This window comes from Labrus bergylta, chromosome 2 (assembly GCF_963930695.1).
Source record: "Labrus bergylta chromosome 2, fLabBer1.1, whole genome shotgun sequence".
Classification (NCBI taxonomy): Eukaryota; Metazoa; Chordata; class Actinopteri; order Labriformes; family Labridae; genus Labrus; species Labrus bergylta.
Window position 1 is genome coordinate 25,575,007 of NC_089196.1, and position 24,082 is coordinate 25,599,088.

Consider the following 24,082-nt stretch of genomic DNA (forward strand, 5'->3'; position numbering starts at 1 on the left):
GAACTGAGAGTTAAAGGACAAAGGCTGAAGTTGCCAAACCACTGCAAGCTGAGGAATGAGTTGAACTAAAACATTTGGCAATTTAATGGGTTGCATAAGGATGACGAAAGAGATCAAGAGTAAAAGGAACATTTGTGTGTGCATGTGTGTGTGTTTATGAATGATAGAAAAGAAAGAGAAAGAGTCATAGAGACTTCATCCCACAGAGAGAGGGAGGGACAGTACATTCCTCCACTCTCAGAAACTTCACTGTCCGTCACATATAACTCAAACTTTTAAGTCATGATCAAATCTGACATACAAGAAATGTTCTGTATGTTAAATGCTAAACAAAAGGTCATTTTCATAAACGTGGGGGTGTTTGAATAATTCCCCTTCAACAAAATGAACTGTTGGTTTCTTGTCAAACTTTTAAGAGAAACAGAAGGCAGCTGTTAAACTGTTAAAGTCCCCCTCCTCCTACAGTGTTATGAAAATGGATGACATACTTGACGGCCTGGCATCGGACCAGGATGCGGTCTCCAATGTGTTCTTTGGGGCAGTCAGGGATTGGCCGAATCTCCACCGCATCATCCTGGAAAACAATTGAAGAGAACATTTTAGAAACCATTAAAAAAAAGAAAAAGAAAAAGAGAACTTGATGCTTTTTTTTTAAGGTTTATTTTGTGGGCTTTGTTTAGAGACGGGACAGAGGAGAGTCACGGGTCGGATTCGAACCCAGGCAGCCCGCTTGGAGGACCATAGCCTCTGTACATGGGACGAACAAACTAAACACAAGACGATAGGCGCCCCTGAAATAGATGCTTTTGAAGGAGATTTAGAAGAAAAGAAGAAACTGCAAATACGAAGTGAGGAAAAAAAGTAAACACAAAGAAAAAACATTTAATCAAGTAAGTTCTACATTTATTTAACTCTTGAAGAAGTTGCACTATAGTTGTGTCTTTTTGAACTAAATATACTAACTTTGAACATTGGTCTACCTTTTCCAATACTCTAAAGTCCACTTTGTAAAGGGGCACATAGAAAGTAAGGGGGATAAGTACATTTTAGTTATTTTGTTGATATTGTTCTTGATAAAATGACAGAAAGATACAGAAACCCTAAGCAGACATGCATCCATATACTTTTTATTAACTCTATCGACCATGATTACCAGCCCATTGTTTTGTTATCTAGATAGAAATCTAGTTTCATCATCACAACATATGATTTAAACTAATCTGTTATAATGGGAAAACCAGTTATGTTACCCTGAGATAACAAGATAAATTAGACCAGGTGTGTAGAAAACGACCAGAAATGACACGTAATCACAGAAAAATGGATGGGAATAAATGTACGGATGCATGTCCACTAAAGGCTGCCATAGAAAATAAATATGAAATATGTCCAACTGAGTTTCAAAAAGCTCAATGTGACATCTCATATTGCTTCTTTTGCCTAATCAACAGCCAAAAATACAACAAAGTTTAAGAAGACAAATAGAAATGTTAACTGATCCCTTGTCATTTTTGCCTTAAAATGTGCTTTTGGAAAAGTAAATATGTCTCTTCATTAACTTAGAAAGTGCAAATGTTATGATGTATTTTGTATCTGTGATATTGACATGGGTAAGTCTGATTTGAATGCATGCACTGGTACATTTCCCACCTCGTCTGCCGGTGGATACAGAGCAAACAGCTCGGGGTGTCTGTTGCCCTGCCGTGCCTCATGATTGAAGCGGTCCAGCTCCTCATGGCTGCTGTAGGCCAGCAGCCCCTCCACCCGCTGATCCGGGGTCAAACACCGCAAGTTAAAGTCGGAGGAGGTCAGCGTGCGGCCAGAGTCATCGTTGAGCCTTGCAAGAGTCGGAGACTTCACCTGGGGCCCAAACAGAAAGAGAGGAAATATAGAAAGAGAAAAGTTAAGGGGGCATTACAGCAGAACAGAGACATTAAAAAAACGAGGACATAGTCATGAATTCTATATCAGTGAATATGCGGTCATAACCTGCTCTTCCACAGTTAAAACTATATTATGAGAATGGTAAAAGATAAGAAGCATTAATACATTTCCAACTATATTTAATTCCCCAGGAGATTAATGATCAGTGTGCCCCCTGGCTGTCCATCACCCATCCTTTTTCCAGATTTAGAGCGAATTTCAGTCAACTTTTTGTAATGTAATTTACAACAACAACTTATCAGCTTTATACTTCCACAGCCTCTCTTTGAACCATTAACAGCTCACATAGTACTGTTATTGTCAGCAGACATAAACAACAGCTAAGAGGCATTAAGGCAGTCTAGACTGTCTCTGTTTTGGCACAGAGACAATGATAGTCACTCACATTTTCTTCTGATCGAAGGCTTATACGACGCACACAGCCCAGGCTACAGTGTATGTGTTCATTGTGTTCGAAGAAAGTAAAATATATATTCATCTTTATCTCATTCATTGTAAATATGCCGTTGTTTCCGTGCATTTTAAAGGTAGTGGACTTTTAAAAAGTCACCGCAATACAGGAAATAAGGCCTTGGAATTATGACACACATTCAGATGATGTGTGTGCTTGAATCTAGTGATGTTAATTCATTGTGCATTAGCTAAATAACCACTGTAACCAGAGCTCTCCCAGCAGACTGTCAGCTTGACAGACTAAAGTGACAGCAGCAGAGAGGGGGCTGACCGGGACACACAATAGCCCTGGAAATATTTTTAACGTCCACTCTCCTGCCAGCAGCAATACGGGCCTGTTGGACCGGAATGAGTAATCATCATAGGAAGTGTTGTTTTCTTTGTTGAACAACCATTAACAACCCTCCACATTATGGTTCCACCCATTTATGCAGGATATATCATTTCGTATTGACAAGTAACATGCGTTTACAAAAATTGCAGACTTCCTTAAACCTCGACGTGTCACAGAAAGAATCCTTGAATAAAATGAGGGATTTATCTGGGCCTGGATGTTTTGGGAAACATTTGCGTTAATGTTAGTTCTCAACTTACTTAAAATGGGATACTGCTCTTTTCATTTTTAGAGATTTTAACGCAGGAAACAAACATATCAAAACTTCATCTAACCTGATGTGCTATTTTACATATCTGAAGCAAGGAAGAACCTATAATTCCTGCTTAGTGAAGAGTTGCTTTCAAACTGTCTTGAAATCAGCAAACTGAAGCATCCTCTGCCAATCAGTAAGAGGTCTGTCAGGCTGGTACTGACACGATATGAAATTACTCAGACTCAGCTACAGGGCAGGGCACAACCTCACTGCTCCCAGCCTCCCTGCTTTAACAATCACTGCTTCCACCCCTCTCTTCCTGTCTGTTTCGTTCCCATCATGCTTCAATCTCACATCCCAGCTCTCCAACCACGGGCGAGAACTGACCGAGCTTCCACCCGGGTGAAGCTTTGCCCTGTTGAGGGCTCAGAGGGACGATCACACCATGGTATCCGGGTATTACTAAACCAGATTGGACAAGTAGAGAACCATTAAGCACTGAAGGACAATAGCACTGTTCTTCCATTCTCTGTCACTCTCTTTCTGGCTTGTAGATCATGGGAAGCCGGCAGCGTTAATAAGAGTCTTTTGGTTTGGGTGATTAACTAGAGTTGGCAAAGATGGGCTGACAGGAGGGGGGTGCTGAGACTGGCTGGGAGCTGGGTGAGTGGTGCTGTAATGGGACTTGGATTGGTCGGGGCTGCCTGAAGCTGGGAGCCGGGGATTGGACCACAATGAGACAAAAGAGCTCGAAGTGAGAGAGGATGGGAACTTGGCGCGAAATAATGTCAGTGGAGTGCTGAAGCAGGAATCCGTAATGAATTTAAAGGGCTGAGGCACGCAGACGCACGCCATTGATTTGCAAAAAAAACAAATACAGTGGGCTACATTGTTTTAAACCACAACATCTCTCTGTTTCTCAACACATAGAAGGGATGAGAACTGAAGAGTGTGATATATACATGTTAAGCTTTGTGCAAAACAGACTGAGTAAACTTAGCACAGCGACTGTGCGAAGAGTGAAAGGAATAACAAAATGTTGTTGTGTTCACTATTAAAGCATCCCCTACCACAGCCTCCCACCTGATCAGTATTTAGTACCACACAGCTCTCACAAAAAGACCCTTAAGCTAAGCGCAACACACTCAAGGAATGAACGCTTTTCTTGCAGTTCTGCTAAGAAAGCACAGTTTGACATTTTGGGAAAGGCATTGGAGACGTGGGTATTTAGATTGTCTGATCAGTACTAGTCTACATTTTAAGTTTGGTTCAAGCAGGACTGATGTGATTAGCTCATTTTAGCTGATTTCAAGGCACAAGACTTGGGGGAGGGGGGAACTCCATCCCCTTTCATAACCACAGCATATTAGTAACTGTCATCTTGTTTTGGAATCACTTTTATTAAATATGATCAAATATACGTAGTTTAGTTTATTGCATTTATTTGGCAGCGAAAAAGCTGTTGGTATTCAAAGACAAAGAAAGATAGATATTATTTAGGCTTTAGGTTGTCAAAAACACTTTGATACTGTTGGATACCACATGTTTAAAAACGATACCATCTCAGTTATTTTTAAGGATTTGTAGTATAGGAAAGTATAGAAGCTTTAAAAAAAACTCAGATCTAGGTCATATTTTTACCAAAAGCTGCCGCAAGCAGAAGAGGAAGAGCGTGCTGTCTAAATTGCACGATCAGTACCAAAATGTTGCAAACGTATTTGTGCCATTAGACTGTATTCAGGAGTTTGGAAAGAAATGACACAATATTGGGTTCTTAGGACTAGGAATGGTAAATGATATCAGATGTTTTTTCTGTCATTGATTGAAATTCACCAAGCAGCCTGGGCAAAACTTTAAAGTGTTTTAATCATTTAAAACACCCAGAGAATTAGATCAGATAAAACACTGCTGTTATACAATAGTGAACTGGCACAATAGCAGCAGATCTAAAGAAGTGATTAGGACAGGACTGATGGAAGATAAGAAGTGATAGCCATAAGCCTGCACAGTTTTAAGAAGGCTTAAACCTCTCCTTTACCTTCTACAGACTGTTGGGTGAGACACGGGTTGTGCAAAACTCGACTGTGAGAACTGTAGTGGATGTCCTCACTTTAAAAGATACAGTTTGAAATAAGGATTTTAATAAGGAGGTCTTATGATGAGGATTTGTTCAGTGATGTGTCTTCAGGTCAAACTTAAGAAGGGCGCTGTGAGTTAGTTTTACCGGTAATGCTGGTTTGTTGTGTTTGTCTTTCTTACCGGCTCCTGTGGGTCCTCAGGCTGGACGTCAGACTCAAAGGTCTGTTTGCGTAGGAGTTTGTGTAGGCCGGCTCGCTCTGAATACGCACTCCAGCCGTCCCCCTGACACCTTCACACACAGACACACACCAAAAACAACATGCATGCTTACTACTGATACACCTCTGCACTTGTAATCAAAGTAGATAACAACACCAACAACGGAAGCATTACACAACCCAATCGCAGTGTCCGTGTTTATTGTACGGGTGTGTGTAGTAGAGAGAGAGAGAGAGAGAGAGAGAGAGAGGAAGAACTATTATGAGTCAAACAGGAGAGGTAAGTATTTAATTTTTATCAGGCCTCCTGTTTCCTGTCACAGACATGTGAAACTTCGAACAGTTGGCACCTGTTGCAGAGTGTGACACATACAATTCTAGTGAAGGCATTATTTCTGTGACTTTGTATCATCAAGCAAATGAACACCTAACATGAGAACATATTTAATCAGGTATTAGCTATACTATGAAAATGTATAATTCTAATAGAAAAAATAGATTCAGTTTTACTGTTTCACACCTGTCAGGGTATCTATGTGACACTAAACAGCAGGTACATCAGCTAATGCACGCTAAGAGTTCAAGATACAAAGACCGTAACTTAGGCTTGCATGATATGAGAAAATATACGTTAACACTGTTCTTTAAGCGGCTGTGTTAAATACTTCATTCTGATTGGCCAACAATGGTCTGATTTTTCACGACAGATCACTGTTAAGAATAATTCACTGTTACTAAGAAAAGCAGAGGGTTGCTAGGGACTCAGGTTATAATATCAGTCAGCAGAAGAAGTCTGGTTGTTTGACATTTGTGTGAGAAAAGAGAAAGGAGAGGAAAAGAGGCAAAAACTGAAGGCTATGGCAGAGACAGAGACAAAACTGAAGATGGCAAATAAAATAACCACGTGTTCTTAAAGACTGATGAAAGGGTGAGAAAATGTCAACACATTTTGACAGTGACCAGGCAGAAATAGTCGTCCAGGCGCTGCACAGATTCAAACTGACGAATTGCACCAATTAATCTTTGGGGAGCTGATAAGCTAGTTTGAGCTTCATCTGACTGCATCAAAATGGTGTGAAAGTTGTGCCAACATACCCAGGCCCCCTCACTGACAAGTTAAACACACACATGCTGAGTGAGAACATTCAATAACTCAATCATTTTTCTAAGTTATCCCTTTAATTCAGACTTTTGGGATGTGTTTATTGCAAATGCTCATATCGCGATAATGATAGAATTGCGAGTAACTTTCTCCCCTCGCTGTAACTGTCGTGTTTCTGCAGGAGGCAGCTTTACCTTCTAGAGACCACGAGCCACGGCTGGGTGTAACTCTCAACGCAGTCTCTCACATGTGAATCCAGCTCCAGTCTAGAAAAAGAGGGACGAGGACAATAAACAAGCATGTAGACGCATTCTCATGCAGACAAACATTCAAACATTCACAGACGACTTTACATTCCTTTTCTATCTCGATGTTTTCTTCATGGTCGAGGTGGGAGACGAGGGAATGGTAGATAGTTCAGTTTTACACTGAACTCAACAAAAGCATTTTTAAAACATGAATGGTACCGTTACTGCTTCTTATTCTATAAAAGTGATTGCAAAAATTGTGATTTAGTTACTTCTAGTACTTGTCTTTTATACTGCATTCCTGCTCTGCTTTTGTCAAAAACAAAACGCTGACTACAGCTCAATGATTGTGGTCCTTAAATCATAGCCATTGTTCTAGCGTATGCATGCATGACGCCAGTTGTTAGACTTTTAATTAAGCGTGAAACATCTCCTGTAATTATTCTTCAAGATTTAACGTGTTTTATGGGCCAATTTTCACCAAACAAGTCCCTGAGCTTGCTGATGTCACAGTGTGATAGTGTGTTAACTGAGGGGGTTGAACCCACCCATCTTCAGGGGCCGAGTGTCGAACAGTGCGGCACTCCTTCTCCACCTGCTCCACCTTCAGGTCATCGTCAGGGAAGTCCCCAAGTTCCTGCATCAGGGCTGAGTCACCGCTTCTTATCTGTGACGTCAGGAATTCCTCCAGGTCCAAAGGCTCCACTGCTTCATACGCCAGGGGCTGTGAGAATGAAAGGGGATGAAGAAGGGAAATAATTAGGACATACGGAGGGTTATATTTGCTGACGTGCAGTTTATGGTTTCAAGCAGAGAGATCTGTAGGATCAGAAAAGCTTCACTGGCACTGAGGAAGAACAGGGGAGGGCGGAACAAAACATGTTGAGTCATGACTATTTTGTAATAGCTCATACCTGACGAGTAAAAAGAGATTGGAGCACAAACATTAATAGAAACTGGAACAAACTGCCCTGTTTCAGACAGCCAGCACTTTTTTTTTTTTTTTGGTCTTTGAATCTATTTTTAGACAGTAACTGTATCAGCCTGCACAACCAGAGCTTCAGCAGATCAAAGGCAAAGCTGTTATCACGCTTATGTACAGTGCAAATGGGCTGAAATTCTCATGTGGGTCTTTGAATCAGTACATGGTGTTCAAATCATCAGCGCACACAAAGCAACAAACTCCATATAGCACTTAAAGGGGAGGAACCGACATGCTTTTTAACATTAGAAAGAGCTCTCAGAGGGGAGGAAAACACAACTGATGAGATAACACACGTCCCTTTGTGGTCTCCCGGCTGGCTGTGGCTGTAAAAAAAGGGAACCAGCATGAGGCAGGTGTTTCTGTGAAGAGTGGATGCAGACTGGGCAGACCTCCAAACTGATTACAGTTAGCAGGCTCTAGCTGATGGAGGCAAAAGCTTTGAAACAAAATGATACCAGTGTAAATCGTAACAATGTTTGTATATGTTTAAGAAAATAAAGGCAGATTGTCTCCTGAAGCATCTAAACAAAATGCAGCACACAGTGAAATGACATAAATGGTGCTTTAGCCCTATCCAAAACAGTGTTTAAGCTACTGATCATGCACACCGTCCCACACAGGAGGGATTTGCATCACAAACAGATAATGTGTGACAGGCCACATTTAAGAGAAGTAATGTGTCCGGGAGTTAAAGAGAGAAACTAGAACACAGAAAATAGAAGGGGGGAAAAATGGCTCACTTACAAACTGCTCCAAAGACAGACACAGGAGGTCTTTCTTTCTTTCCTGCCTCAATCAGACTGTAAAACAGATCCACACACAGGCCAGGCCCACAGACACTGAACTGGACTACATTACGTGTCCTCTCTGCTTCTTGCTCTATTTATTATACTGAATTTAACCTGACTTCTCATTATTACTATGAGACTCTATCTGTACCTTGCTGCTCTCATTTTCTCTTTTTATTATAAAAATGTAGCTTTTAGTTTTGTTTTTATTGAATGTTGTTGAAGCAGCTATTACAAACCAACAGATCACCACACAGACGAGGTAGAGGTAACTTCAACAAGGTGAGTCACTGCTGTATTTAAAAACAGAGTGAATTCCATTTGCCTTCAGACATGTTTTTGCACATCAATCCACCCTGAGGGATATTTTTTCTCTGCAGAGCCCTCACGAGTCATGGCTTACTCACACTTGTTAGCATGCAGCACAATAAGTAAAGAATACACAACAACATTATCATTATCATATTACATGACAGGAGTCTGTAAACCTCGACAGTTTCTCCTCGATGGCTGTGTTCTCCATGTGTTCTCCACTTCTCTGGCAGTCTGCCTCAAAGTTCAAACATTCATGGTTGCACGGCCTCCCTTCCTTGTTTAGTATGAAAGCTAACAAAAACAAATGAATGCAAATCTATGCATGCCTCTGATCAGCGCCGGCTGCTCTATGGAGTCGTGAAAGGAGCCGGCGAGAAACTCCCTCTCCTTGCCAAATCAACAGATAGAGTTTCTATCAGCTTATTCATTGGTGACAAAGAGGATCCCTCTGCAAACATTTATGTCTATGAGTTTTTATAACTAAAGGATTGCAATTTACAAGTTAACTTAATTCTGCGCGCATGCATCAATACACAAATAAAAACTTATTTTGGTAGGCTCAAACATTTTTAGAACCAGTCCCTGTAGGAGCCTTTTCAAACAACATGCATCCATTTAAGAAGGCGTAGTGTATGCTCCAAGATCACTGTTGTCAATTTGAGTTTGCAAATTTGAGCGCTAACGGACATCATGACAAACAATGTTCTAACAAAATAACTACACAGACCTAAATGACACATTTTTATACAGTACATTTAACAATTCATTCTGTAGTTGCAAAAGGACAGCTGAGTTTGTATGGATGTCGGAGACTCACCCGAATGAAACTGCACCATAAAAAGGAAGTGTACAAAATGGCGTACTCCGGATATGGGAACCAACAGTGAGCACCTACTGACGCTGAATGCTTTTTGTCGAAACTGAGCCCCAGCGTAGGGCGCACATCCTCTTCAAACTGATCATTATATTCCTAGAGGCTCAGATCTGCAGTCAATCTGAAAGGAAACAATCTGCATTTTCAAAAGTGGAAGCGGCATTGACAGTCTGTCAAAATTAATATTTAATTTGAGCCTGACTGTTTGAACCTTTCTAAATTGTTTTGACTGCAGTTTTCAGGGTTTGGGTAAAGTGCTGTGCAGTTCAGAGCTGCCGTCGAGAAAACCGCAAGAAATTAGAGGAAGTGACATCAGCAGGGCGTCCCTCCCTCAACTGGTGTTTCAACAGACAGGAACAGAAACTACAAGCACGCAGACACACGTGTTGCTGCTGCTTATACACACACAGGCTTTGCACACATGAACGTACACACATGCCGATTTTCTTCTTAATCTCTCAATTAGTATATTAAACCTACAACAAATAATACAGTTCATTCAACAATCCTCATATTCAGGCACTAAAAATAGCAGCAGAGTGAGGGGGAATAAGATAATCAACAATGTGATCCACCTCACATCCGCGGCAACAAATATCCCTCCCTCCTCTAAATAAACATCCCTCCATCATCCCTGAGCTTGTTTGCCACTGCTGAATAATGGGAAACTATCATCCGAGAGATTATGGTCTTAAAAGCCCTCTCCCGCATACCAAATCCGGCCATATTAAAGATTTGGCCATGTAAGCTGCAAGGTAAGCAGGCCCCATCCAGCACCCATTTCCCAAGCAGGTTACAGATTAACCGTGATGCATGCTACAAGCCGGGGTGAGATAGATGGTCCAAGTACTCCTCCTCAAACTCAAAGTCAGCTGACAAGCTCAAGGATCATCACTGCGGAAGTATCAAAGGGCTTAAGTTCAGTCAGTCATGCACACAGACATGTCAGGAGACTTAGCGCCTACGAGCTTTAGAAAAGTTTAACTGAGAGAGATGCAGGGCGACACAGGAAAGAAAAAACTGTAAGGGAGAGACAGAAATAGAAAAAAGCAGGAAGATTGAAAATGGAATGCATAAATCTGGGAGGCAGAGACAGAGGTTCAGAGGGTACAACAGAGAGACGAGCAGGAACAAATCCCTGCAAAGGATTACTGAGCATCATCCTGCTTGCCTGCTTGAGAGAGCAGGAAAGACTCTAACTGTCTGCTGAGCTTCCACTGAAGAAGCAAGAAAACAACTTGTCATTATGGCACACAATCCCCTACAGGAACTAACAGATAGCAGGTCTTCCAAAACCCTGTTAAATCAAAGAGCAGCCAGTGTCAGCCCAGCTTTAACAAAGCATGTTAAACCATGACTAAGTTCTCATTTCATCTTTTGTAGAAGGAAGAAAGATTCTCCCTAAAAGAAACAGCTTTTTGCAGATATGCAGACAGCTGATTTTGCAAAAGCAGTCACTTATGGTGCAGCGGACTCTCAATGATTTACATTATTATCCTCCAAAATAGAGATTGCATTGAGCCCGGCAATCTAAGTCCTAATGACAGCAAAATGGATGAAAAGAAAAATGTTTAATTCCCATTAATTGTGTAAGCAGAAACACTAAAGCTGTGTTGGTGCAGCATTAGAGGTAACCACTCAGTTGACCTTCAGGCCACTGTACGAATTTCTCCTCATCAACAAAGTATCAAGATATGAGTAGCATCCCATTTTAAGTCTATTATCTTCTTCTTTATTTTCATAGAAGTACTTTTACTTTTTCCTTTCATTTAATGTTTGTTTTACCTCTTGGATAGGCCTTGTGTGAGGCTGTGTTGCCATGCCTGGTTGTGTGCATGTGTATTGAAAGAGTTGTGATGGGCAATATAGCTATAACAAGTTCAACAAGCGTTTCAAAAGCTGCTTCATGTTCTGCTTGATGTTCACTCTTATGCACGTGACCGTTAGAAGCTATAGGGTTCCTTTTGAACAAGAGGGAACTCACCACAGTGAGGCAGAGTGAGGCTGAAGCGTTGGAGTTGCTTCGGCTGTGTTGAGAGCCATAGCTCCCACCGAAGTGTCGCCTGATCTCTGCAGAAGAGTGCCTGAAAAAATATTGACACAAACAGATCCATGAGTAGGCTTTTTTTTTTTCATTCAGACGGCTGAAAATGAAAGTTAATTATTAATTTATTACACAAGTGTATGACCTATAAAATCAAAACTCTGATGTTAAATCATAACTCTTAATATGAAGCATCCCACACAATGTGAAAAGCAGGAGGGGGGGGGAAAAACAACTGAAAAAAAAGAAAAGAAAATAACAAACTGAGCATTCAACTACTTCCGAGCTAACATTAAAATGTAATTGTGTTACACGATACACGAGGAGTACATATTCATCTAACGATGTTAGCTAGTTAGAGGTTATATTATATTTTGCTGCTTTGCTAAAGTGCTCATGATGGATAGGCCGGGTCTTTGTAATATAACAATGAGTAAGGTCTTTTTACCTGCTTTTTGTAACATAACAATGAGTAAGGTCTTTTACCTGCTTTTTGTAACATAACAATGAGTAAGGTATTTTTACCTGCTCTTTTATAATGTTAACAGACAAAGAGTAAGGTCTTTTACCTGCTTTTTGTAAAGTGTCTTGAGATAACACTTGTTATGAGTTGACGCTATACAAAATAAATTGAATTGAATTGAATTGAATTGAATTGAATTATCAAGGAACTGGTTGAATGCTAAAGTTAGCCAATGACTTAGCTGTCCAAAGAAGTTTACAAATGTATTAACTACTGAGCTAATTTATGTCAAGTTATTTTAGCTAGCTCAGCTGATGTTAGCATTCAACCAAAATCTAGCTAACAATACTATTAGCCAGGGCATCGTACCTTTCTCTATTGTGTCCCTATATCAAACAGTTAATGTTAGCCAGGAAGTTGTTGTGTTCAACTATTGTCTGCAGGAAGCTAAAGTGTTATTTTGATATAAAACATGGTCTAACGTCAGAGGGACACAGCAGTACAATGTGATTACAACATTTCAGATTCCCTCCCTGAGTGTTAAATGAGGGGGGAAAAAAATGGCTGCCATGACAAAATGTGAAATTACACCAACTTGCACACGGTGCAGCTTAATGAGAGATGCAACGGCAATTCCATCATTGTTCCAGCTCACATTAGTTTGAATTGGTCGGCCATGGTGATTCCATTCAAACTATTGTTGGCTCTCTACAGAAGCACATCTCTGCTGGCTGTAGAGAAAACAGGCTTTGTCATGCTGGCAGCCATACAGGCACTGGAACAAATATGGTGGGCTGTTTTAAGGGTCAGGCTTAGCAGGAAATCAACATGACATAGGAATGAGGTAGTATTCAAATATGTTGAGACGATGGGGATAATGTGTTTGCCTGTAGCCCTTTCAGGAAAAAAAGGGAGAATTGAGCATGACAAGTAAAAATCCAGTGATGCGATTTTAAGGGCCACATTTCATCACTATGCTTCACATGGCTAATACACTGTCTACTTCTATGTAATTAATCCATCTTATCGTTTTAACCCTAACAAACTCTAAGCACAATAAGGGCTTTATTCTCCGAGGCACAATGCTACAAGGTCAGTTTTGTGTGTGTGTGTGTGTGTGTGAGAGTTTTGGCTTGTTTTAAAATTGCTCATATTGTATTACCTATCCTTGTGACTGTCCAAATCTTATTGCAACTTTGGGAGAGAGTTAAAAGGGCAAAACCTTACGTAAATGGGTCACATACCCTGTTGCTTCCCCTGTGGTCAGTCTCATTGGTTCATTAAGTGTCCAAGGACATTGTTGTGACAGCCCTGTTACTAATTACCACCACAAACTCATAAACGCCAGTGCAGCGGAGGAATGCCAGCATGTCAAAACCACTGAGGCTGCAGGGCCATGAAGCATGTCAAATCTGTGAAAAAAAAGCTGCATGCAAACATCTGAAAACTGATGTAATCAATCTACTGCAGCAACGCTGACTCACAAAACCAAGATAAGGCATTAAAGCTGCGGTTAATATTTCCACTCGTGTATTTTCCATAGTTTACAGTTCGATGGAAACCAGTCCATTGTGTCAATCACAAAAAAAAGGGCTGAGTCAATACAATAACTGAATGCCAGGGGAGGTCAAGTAATGGGTGGGAGAACCGTATACAAATGTATACAAAGACCAAAGTCCAGCAGTGCAGAGCATTTCATTTGAACACATAACTGCTGCACTGTACTACAGATATCAAGTCAGGAATGTACACTGCAGAAATATCTGGTTGTGAATGGTAAGGCACATTACAACACTAATACGTGCACACTCACAGTCATGCTCAGGTATGCAGCATAATCAATTTTACCCACTATAGCAACCGCAGCTCTGTTATTCTGTTCAAACTTGGTTTAAAGTCACTCGTAATCTACACAGTTTAAATCAAATATCTAACTCCTTTTTAACCCAAAGACTGGGGTGGAGCAGGTTCTGAACAATTAACTGAACAAACACTCAACAGTGAGGATTTCTGAGTGCAGCCACACTCCCACACTCAGTAGGTTTACATGAGGTTAAAGTTGTTGATTTATCCAATTAAACTGAACTCTTCAAATACATTTAAACATGTCAGCCCGACTGAAATCATACTTAGTCAGACAAACACACCTAAGGAAGTTGAGCTTTGACCTGGGAGTCAAACAGCATTAAATGTGTAGAAAAAAGCAAGGAAGAAAACTAGACGAAGGTATCAAGATGAGAGTTGTTAGAATTAGAACCACACATTTATGAATGGACGAGGAGACACTTTTTATGTTTTTACTGTTGGTCTTGTAAACTGCGGCAAGGACAGTAGTCAAATGAAATGGCCTAATCAAGCTATATCCATAGCTTGATTTAACTGTGCTTGTAAACATACAAACTGATAGCCTCTAATCAGATTTATCAGAGCAGTGGAAGCACATGGCTTGCTGTCCCAACAACGATTTTGAGTTTCTTCAGTGGCTCACTTTTATACTAGTGCCTAAAGCTCCTCCGATATAGGATGTTAAAGACTGATACAGACCAATTAAAGAGGGGAAACACTTGTTTGTTATGGATGGTGGTATATTGTATATTTTTGAGCAGGAAAATATTGACAGCTTTTAAGTAAAATGGAAACCTATGTTTATGACTATACAAAGATGGCTTTATTAAAACAAATGACATCAATAATTAATGTATTATTAAACACTGTTAACCAAGTCTAGAGTGGACTGCTTTGTGCTAATCTGTGCTGCTCTGCTACAGGAGCTGCAGACAGTGCGATAATAGTATTACATAGGGTATTAGGTATTATAAACCACAACCAGAAATAACTATTTCTAAATAAGCCTAGTAGTTGTTTTCTGCATTTTGTGTCTGTTTAAGAAGTTTGCGTTTGACCATGTAATAAAACATAAATGATGACAATGTTATATCTGCAACAGACACAAATCAGCCCGATTAATGTCGGCCAATGGATGATCAATCAATTAGTTACTACTTGTAATATAATGCTTCAAATCACACAAGCCTTAAGAGCTTAAAGGGGCCACAGAAACTAAAGCTGTAAAAAGCTTCAGGTCAACACAAGAGATGACACTCCTCTCCGCTCCACCTCTGTAGCTGTCTGGAGAGGAGGCCAGAGGTATGACATCTGCCTCAGACGTCTCCTCCTTGGTCTTATTGGTTTAACTGTGTTTCATTTTGAATAAGAATAGAGGAGGAATGGACCTTAAAATGAACATTGTCTTTTTCACTGTTTGTTCAATGTTTTAACTCAATGAAATATCAGCGCTTTACGTCCCGTTTCAGTGAAAGTCCGTGAAAGAAAATGTACATATAATTTAAAACCTGTTAATGTCTGGACTGTGTATAAATGGAAACGTTATTTTGCTTGAAAGCAAAATAAAGAAAAAGATATTGGGGGGGGGACAATCATTGCTGTTCATGTCAAATTAGCCTAAAACTGGTAAGAGTGGTACAACAAAACAAACAAAAAAAACTGGGCCGTCACAATCAAACTACAACCAAAAAGTGTGACTGGAAAAACAGAGTACGTTTTGAACAGTGGACTGACTGTATTGTGGAACAACTCCTTGCTTTGCTGTGGTGTTTGTATTCTGGCCAACACACGTGAAAGTCTTTCCTTGCCTGAGGACAGATTGTTGAGTGTTTTGAGTTTAAAGGCACTTAAACCCAGTAAAACCGTGTCACAAGTTAACTTCTAAAGAGACATGCCCTACCCTGTGTCAGACTGAGCCCACACAACCTCTAATGTGTGCCCTCCCTCTATATCTTTTATTGCCATTGGGAGACTAAAATGCATATTAACACCCATACTATTTCAGGCCATACATGTGCTTTACAGAGTAACATTTGCATAATACAAACTATGTAATACATGTACAAGACCTGCAAACACTGACACACATTCAGGGCCTTTCTGAAAAAAAAGATCAGGCAAGTAAAACTGTAATCAGCTCCTTCCAGCAGAGCCAAGCAGGCACTATTTAACCACTGGTAGACAAACAGCTTGTCACAGCAGGCAGCATCTGTCATTCTCTTTAACAGGGCTTGACTCTTGGCGTCCTTTGTTAAAAAAAAAAACCAAAGCTGCTCTTGTTAAGAAAAAATGCACGGTTTGGATTTGGGTTTTTTTGGTGAAATGATTGCAAAAGCAGCTCGTTTCATAACTCTAGTATGTAGTTAGGTATTGATAATGCCTTTTACATTAACGTATTACTCAAAAGAAATCATCCAGGTTTATTGTCCCATTCGGCAAGCGCTGGGTGCTACTTTCGGATCTTGAGCGACACCACACAGACTGAAGGTTAAAAGTTCTTGCAATAGATAAACCCCAGAAACAACACTTTAAACAGGACAAACATTTGACTGCAGTGCATTCAGGTGAGAGGTGAAGGAAACCAGGGGCATTGTTGAGTGAAGGTAAAGAAGACTGAGCAGGAGAAGTTCAAGCAAAACTTCATAACATCATTGTGTTCTAATAAAAATCTACCCCCAGGCTTTGAAAATGACTTTTACTGAAGTCGACAGAGAGTAGCTTTTTTAGGGGACAAGGCTTCTGGTTTGAGATCTCTCAGAAGGACCATTGTGGCAACCCCCAAGAGGCATATTCTCCACCACCACTCTTTCATTGTGGTGATGTCATGCTAGCATAAATGCGAACAGACCAGCTTTGTCAAACCAGTATAGACTGCAAATCTAAAGCGGCGATGTACAATAAACTCACAAAGTTATAATTAAAAGAAAACTCAATACCCCAGCAAAGCACAGCTCAGTGATCGGAATTTAACTTCTATCTGACTTTATGCACCTATACCTTCTAAAAATATACAAAGTGCTGATAGAGAATGTGGTGGCAGTGTTAAAATATAGCGTATCACTTTAAAATAAAAAGTGAATAACGGTTTAAAAAACAAATTCAAGATATAGTGGGGGGAACCATATTATTAACTACGGTTGTCAAAATGTCCAATCCTTCCATTTCTTTTAATACCAGGTGTTTTATTATATTATATTTATTATATATGATTATATATAGTATTAAATAGTATCAACGCTTTAAAGAAACCACAGATCATCATTCATATTTTTAACCCTGCTGCGAGCCAAAGACAAAAACGCCGTGAGTCAAGGGTCGGGGCGACAAACACACTGATGTTACTGAATTCCTTTAGGTGTCTCTAGTATGCAAAATGTATGTTTATGTCAGATACAAACTCACAGAGATCAGACGAGTTGAATGGGGAGGGAACACTGTCTGAATTGCACAAATATATAGTACTCAGGAAGAATGCTCTCAGGAGGTAAATATTGCACTTCCTATGAGATGTTTGATTGCAGTGCCAATGTTGTTGATATTTCTCAGAAAAATATAGATTCCAATCCAGCTGCTTCTGCTCTGCTAGTAAAATAACCAGTTGACTCGTTGATGAGATATATCATTAAACGTATGGCACAACAAGACACTCAACATTTATATAATATGCTGCAATTCCTGAAATAAATGTGATTCTCAATTGCATTCATTGCACAGTGTAGTTGTGCAATTTAGACAGTGTGCAGAGGTTTGCTTGCAGTCTTGGTAAATAAAACAACAATTGACTAATTATTGATTGACCGTCACTTCAGTTTTTGTTGTTTTAGTATCGATGGAGTTAACTTTATCTATGCATCTATTTTTACAAGTATCGTATCAGAGTTGAGACTGTCCGTATAGTCACTCAGCCTTATTACTAACACGGGGTTTGTATACAGGTTCATGCTGGTAACCAGGACACAACAGGACATATGAAGTTTTTGTTGGATATCCTGCGTAACTTGATATCTGTAAGTAACCTGACGTCTTGTGTGCATGTAAACATACCCGTTGTTACTTTAGGGCATGCTTCAAGATCTTGAGGTCAAACTCAACTTCAGAAAATCGATGTCTTAATGTTTTAGAAGGGATTCTATTAGCTGGAGAGGAAAAAAAGCCTGAAAGCAATAATTACCGGTGTCCTTTTGTCTTTTCCATGAGATATAATTAGAAGTGGTAATCAACACTGATGAGGATGGCCCTCTTATAACAGCTGCTCCAGAGGGGGAGTCGGGCATAAAGCCAGACTTACAGCTGACAGCAAACTCCAGCTTTAAATCAGGACAGATGACAGATGAGACACACTGTTATAAACATTTAGACTGATTACATGTTCTGGCTCCATTATTCTGTTTATGTTTGTAAAGGGGAATAAATAATTGTATAAATGTTACCATGCACATCAGTTATTAATTATTCATTGATGCAGACACATATATTAGTAGTCAAAAAGCAGTTTATGACATACAAACTACCACATCCGTTGATCAAATGTTGATTTACAGCTGCAAACCAGGATTGGAATCGCAGGGTAACTCATGATACGAATCTATAAGATAAGACCCCAAAAAAACAATACCACGATATAGCTACTCTATATCATACTGTTATAGTTCAGTCAGACAACATAGTTTGTGTTGGGCGTCTATGCTCTGACCCAATCGCTCCTCAGAGTTTTAATTTACATGCAGAAACCTGAGGAGTGATGGGATGAAATGTTAAACCCCCTCAGTCGGATCTTACAGGTGGATGATGCAGGGTGCTGGTGAGGCTGAGTGAGATTGCAGTACTGGTGCAGGTCAGAGCTGGCAGTGAAAGAGCAGAGGGAGAGACAGGGATGTCTTGCAGCTTAAATAGGCCACTTATAGGAAGGAGGTGTTATAGTCAGGTGATTGTTGAGGACGAGGCATGTCAAGTGTGAAATCAGTGTAGCTCCAGTTTACTGCCTGAACTAACTCGCAGGTGTTGCCTCATTTGTATACAAGTAAATCACATGATAATGAATCCGGAAATTTACGTAAATAAATAATGTATATCACTGCAATCTGGGGTCAGTATCACCTCCTAATAGGCCAATATCTCCTTCTCAGCAATGTCCGACATTATCCCGCAATCTTCTTCTTCTTTGCACAATTTAAGCCCTCATTCATTTCATCAGTCCCACCATGAGGAGTAAAGAAGTAGTAATGTGCTGTGGTGAGTCATATTGGCAGAGAAATCTGTTTAGAAAACTGTTTTTTAAATAAAAAAATGTGGATATTTGGCACTAGAGATTCAATAATTGTATCACACGAGGTCAGGAGGACATCTTGCCCTATCAATATGTTTGCCCCACCTCTAAAAACTAGCGACTTCAAGCCTTCTATAACACTGCACTGGTCGAGAGCATCCTGTATAAGAAAGGAAAGAAGTGTCTCTTATTCAAAGACAATGAGAAAAGCCAGATGGTGAGAACTGTTTCATCATTAATCAGATAAGAATAACCAAAAGCAGCTTTGGGAGTGACCCTTCTATTTCAAGTACATTTGAGCTGTCAAACATACCACAAATCTGTTTTTCGTAACGCTGTTAGACTTCAAGGGTCATTTCATGTGAACGCCCGACCTATCATGAGCTGCACAACATGCTGTTGTGAGCTTGTCATTACATTGCACCATACTTAGGAGGTATTTCTCAAAATATGAGTTTTGTCAAAGGCTGGGTGATTTCCAAAAGGAACTCATAGCCAAGGCCAAAGAAATCTCATTGTGGTCTCAACCCCTCCCTATAGAAAAAGGTCGACCCCTTTCTGTTACGTCATGCTGTCTGTGGCAGGCCTACACTTGCTGTGTGTGCATATGGTGTGTTCCTGTCAGCATTTCAGGAGTCATTGGCCAAGCATTCCTCAATCTCAGTCTTTCTCTAAAACTTCAGTTTCACTGATTCTTACAGCTACATATCTGAATATTAATAGACCCAAAAGAGAGCCAAATATCTTACACATTAACTCGTTGTGATGTGACTCCCACCAAACACACAGCTCAGCCAGTCTGTAATTATGCCTTTTTTAAAAATCACTGTTATCAATAATGGTGGGAACAAATAAATTCTGTCGTCTTGACTCATAGATAATGATAGAGTATTTTGTAAAGCCATAATAAATGACTCAAAACAGATTTTCTTACCAACTTGGCTCCTCACGTTGGAGCTTATGTCATGAATGAGCATATAACCTGTTCAGAGGTTGATTGGCCAAAGAAGGAGTTGACAGCAGGAAGAAGATGACAGCGGGATAACATCAGACAACCGTGAAAAGAAGTTCGCCTCTTATCAGCTGAAGCATGATAAGAGGCGAACCTGACACTAAATTGCAGTGAATGAATACATTTATAAACCTGTACTTTACATTTTTGATGGTGCTTTTTATTCCTCACTAATTCAGATCGTCTTGTCAATATAAATAATCGCAGAATTGCTTTAGCATGATTTTATTGTTATGGTAGGCCACCTAACGTGTATCACATCATATCATGAGTTACCCTGCGATTCCCACCCCTACTTATCAAGTCATTCCAGTAGATGTGGGTGGCTTCTTCAGCTTGTATGGCACAGCCTTAAAAAAAAAAAAAACTGTTCCACAGAAAGTGTCTTTTCCTTCTCTTGATCCACAGAGAAACAGGAAAACACAGAGTGGTGTGGTGTGGTGTACATGACAAGAGAGGGGGGAAGCATACCAAAGGGATGTCCCCACCGTGTGTCTCATACTATCATGTGTCTGCAGACTTAATGGGTCTCACTGCTATCAGCACCATCACAGCTCAACTTCCTGTCAGAGAGAGGCACGCACAAGCACAGCAGTCGTTTGTCCGCTCTGGACAAGCAGAAGTGGCCAAAAGCAAGAAAGAAACAAAACTCACTGCTGAGTTTGAAAGATTCAAACACTGGACAAGTCATTTATCTGAAGGATTTTTGGGGAAGTGTCTTTTTGACCGACCCGTCACTGCATATCCGACCACCAACAGTCACAAGGGTTAACAGATGCCTTGGAGCAGAGCCCACAGGAAATCAGAAGCAACTTAATCTGGATCCCCCTGCCACTTAAGAGTATTGAACGACAGAGGCCCCACGTCCACAGCTGTCCTCACACCTGCTGCCATATGCTAGCAAGCAACACGATGGTCAACCGTAGTTATATTAAGTGCTCAGCTAAAACCTAAAAGCACAGGGAAACCCCAATGTGTTTAACATTCCTGACTGACTTTTCTCTACTACACATTTTCCGTGTCCTTATAATGAATCACGCAGTTCCTTGTTCAAAACTGCTGTGACCAAAAAAGTGAAGTGAAACCTTCCTCACGCTGTGTCCCGATAAAGAGCTACAGAGAGGTACAGCTCGTAAGCACATATAGAGCTTTCAGAGATGAATAAAACATGATTTCTTATTGAACCCTGAAGTAACTCCAGCGCAACAGCAAACACAAATATGGTACACGCGTCTTTGCATGGCTACAGGAACAGGTTTCTCAGCCGACTTGTCACACTTGCCACTTCAGTTTCGGGATTTGGTGTTCCTCTTTCTTTTGGTGCAGTTTGTCTGCATTGTGTCAGCAGGGCTGTTTCCTTTCATAGACTTCTACATTACATATAACATAGACTACATTATTTTGCAGTCTGTTAGACTAATGCATCAAGGCCTACAGATATGAGAGAAATATGTGACATGTGATAACATTGTTCAGTGTTCATAACGTTAACAAAATGAACTCAACAAAAATTGAAAAGACTGCATGTTGCTTTGACTTTTAGATATAGAGCACTGTTTATATCCACTGTTATTCACCTTTAACACAATAGATGTGTTTGAAACACGTCCCTTCTGATTCCAAAGTAAATCCAGAGAGCTTTTTTTTTCACAATTAAATTGGCGCCCATTCATCTGAGGAAAGTCCAATGGCTAGCTTGAGCTTCATCTGACTGGTCAAAGTCCAATTGGCGTGAAAGTATGACCGTTAGACACAGGCCTCCATCCACTATAGTTTAAATGGATGCATGCTGAGTTGGGAAAGCACTGGCTGTGAACATAAAATACATTTTTTATTATTTATTACAATAAACGCAGAATTTTGTGATGTTTATTGCAAACGCTCATATCGTGAAACAAGGAAATTGTGCAGCCCTACGTGTGTCCATATGTTGTACATGACTCTTTAAAATTACACATATTAGGTGTTACAGATGCCAACAGTGTAATCGCAACAACCATGGCGACCTCTGTTGCATAATCTTGCCTTGTGCCCCAATTTCCTGGCACCTTTCTTCTGTCAGCTACCATAATAAAGGCTCAGACGCCTCGAGAAATCCCACATACTGTTTAAAAAGTACTAATGCCTGATCCTTTCTGGACCTCACACAACCTGGCAATGGACCAAAAATCAACCCTCTGTTTCATCACCAAGATGGCGCCACTGATGGTCGCCTTGCTTGCTGCACTCTCTTGTACTTTTTGTGTGGCACCCTCTTTTTAAATACTTCAAATACAACAACATCAACCTCTTGTATATAGCAACCTGATAACAGCATTATTACCTTCGCACTCTTCTTTACATCACTGAACTATTGTCCCCTTTCTACGAGTTGTTGTGTTTTTGTTTGATGTACATGCTGTATATGACATTGCAAAAACAAAAACACAAAATTAATCCCAGCCTGCAATATTGAAACTTCCAGATAGCTGCAATCAATTAAATTTGCTGATTATTTTCACTATTATTATTATTTTTTTAACTCTGACTTCATCTTCCAACAGTTTAAGAAACCCCTATCAGTATGTGTGACCTGCATCATCACTAACTGTGTGTGTCGTTTATTACTTTGCTGCTCATCTACAGCACAGCATCTTCTAAATAACGTCTCAGCTGCTGGCTCATCACTGGATTCAGGCTGTGAACTGAAACCCCTCACATCCCTCAGCAGCTGAGCTCAGCTGAGCTCTGCACAGCACAGCAAGTATCCAGGACTTCTACTGCACGGCTGTCAAAAACAAGTGTACGATGACGATGCAGCCGCTTTGGTAGAAGGGAGAGGATTTACCACCGAAAGAATGTTTTGGACTAAAGCTGAAATTAGTTGGTGATTAAATTGACCAAATTACATGAATGTGCAGCTGCTTTCATGATGGATTTGTCTTGTCAGCAACCCTCATGTTATTAGAAGAATAGAAAATCAATAGTTGCATTGCTCCAAAAAATAACAACTTTTCTAGCTATGCTCTGCTATTCGTCTAAAATGGCTCAAATGTCACACCATGTACACTGTGCATCCAGTGACTGGTGTTGTTTTTATGATTCTGATGTTACATTTTAATTTCTTTATTGTCAACTTGACTTTATTGAAAGTTTATTGAAAGAAAATGGCAAAAACATATGACTTACTATTTTCTTTGCTTGATTATCTAATTGTATTTATTTATATGTAATGTGTTAAAAAAAACAAAAACAATAAATGAATGAACTGAATGAAATGAAATGAAATCATCAGATGATGACATCGAGCATTTGGTTTATTTTTAGGGTGTGATAGTTACATTTGTTATACACACATTCTGTGCGTGTGGGCTTTTCTATATTTGTCACTGCTGTTTTTAGTTGCCTTGAGCCTATGCATGATGTGTGTGATGCGGTTATCAACACCTTTCTCATCAATGTAAATCTGCCATTTTTAACCTACTGTATGTCACATATACAAAATGTTTAAAATGGCACGTGTGAGTACTTTAACAGCAGAAAAGAATCAGATTTTTGTCCTTAAAAAAAAAGTCGGACAAAAGAAGATTATAAGAGTGCTGTTTGAGGACAATACGAACACGTGGGTTAAACACTTCCCCTCTGCATCATGCTGAGTTTGATCAAAAATAATCCCTGCATGCACTCTGCCCTTATCCACTTCCATAGAGAGAATGAACCCAAGTGAACTGAACTCAACTACTCCGACCATCGCAAGCTTTTTCTGCGTGTGCTGCTTATCATAGGAAGTATTAGTGTATTTGTTTTTAAAGAGCTGCCTTACAGAGGAGGCATGGTACACAATAGACTTCCATACACATACTTCCTCCACACCTGG

General features: G+C 40.1%; 1 protein-coding gene across 2 annotated transcripts in view; it reads right to left on the reverse strand.

Moving 5' to 3' along the window:
• The window catches only part of dock8 (dedicator of cytokinesis 8), a 64,517-nt gene that overhangs the window by 39,688 nt on the left and 747 nt on the right, over positions 1 to 24,082 (reverse strand). Inside the window, exons 2-7 of one of the 2 annotated variants that reach the window (XM_020648328.3) lie at positions 11,581 to 11,680; positions 7,183 to 7,358; positions 6,581 to 6,652; positions 5,247 to 5,355; positions 1,651 to 1,860; positions 489 to 574 (exon numbers count right to left, since the gene is read on the reverse strand). In XM_020648328.3, coding sequence (XP_020503984.2) covers positions 489 to 574; positions 1,651 to 1,860; positions 5,247 to 5,355; positions 6,581 to 6,652; positions 7,183 to 7,358; positions 11,581 to 11,680 — 753 coding nt within the window. The remainder of the gene's footprint in view (positions 1 to 488; positions 575 to 1,650; positions 1,861 to 5,246; positions 5,356 to 6,580; positions 6,653 to 7,182; positions 7,359 to 11,580; positions 11,681 to 24,082) is intronic. The other variant, XM_065950087.1, reaches the window with a different exon arrangement.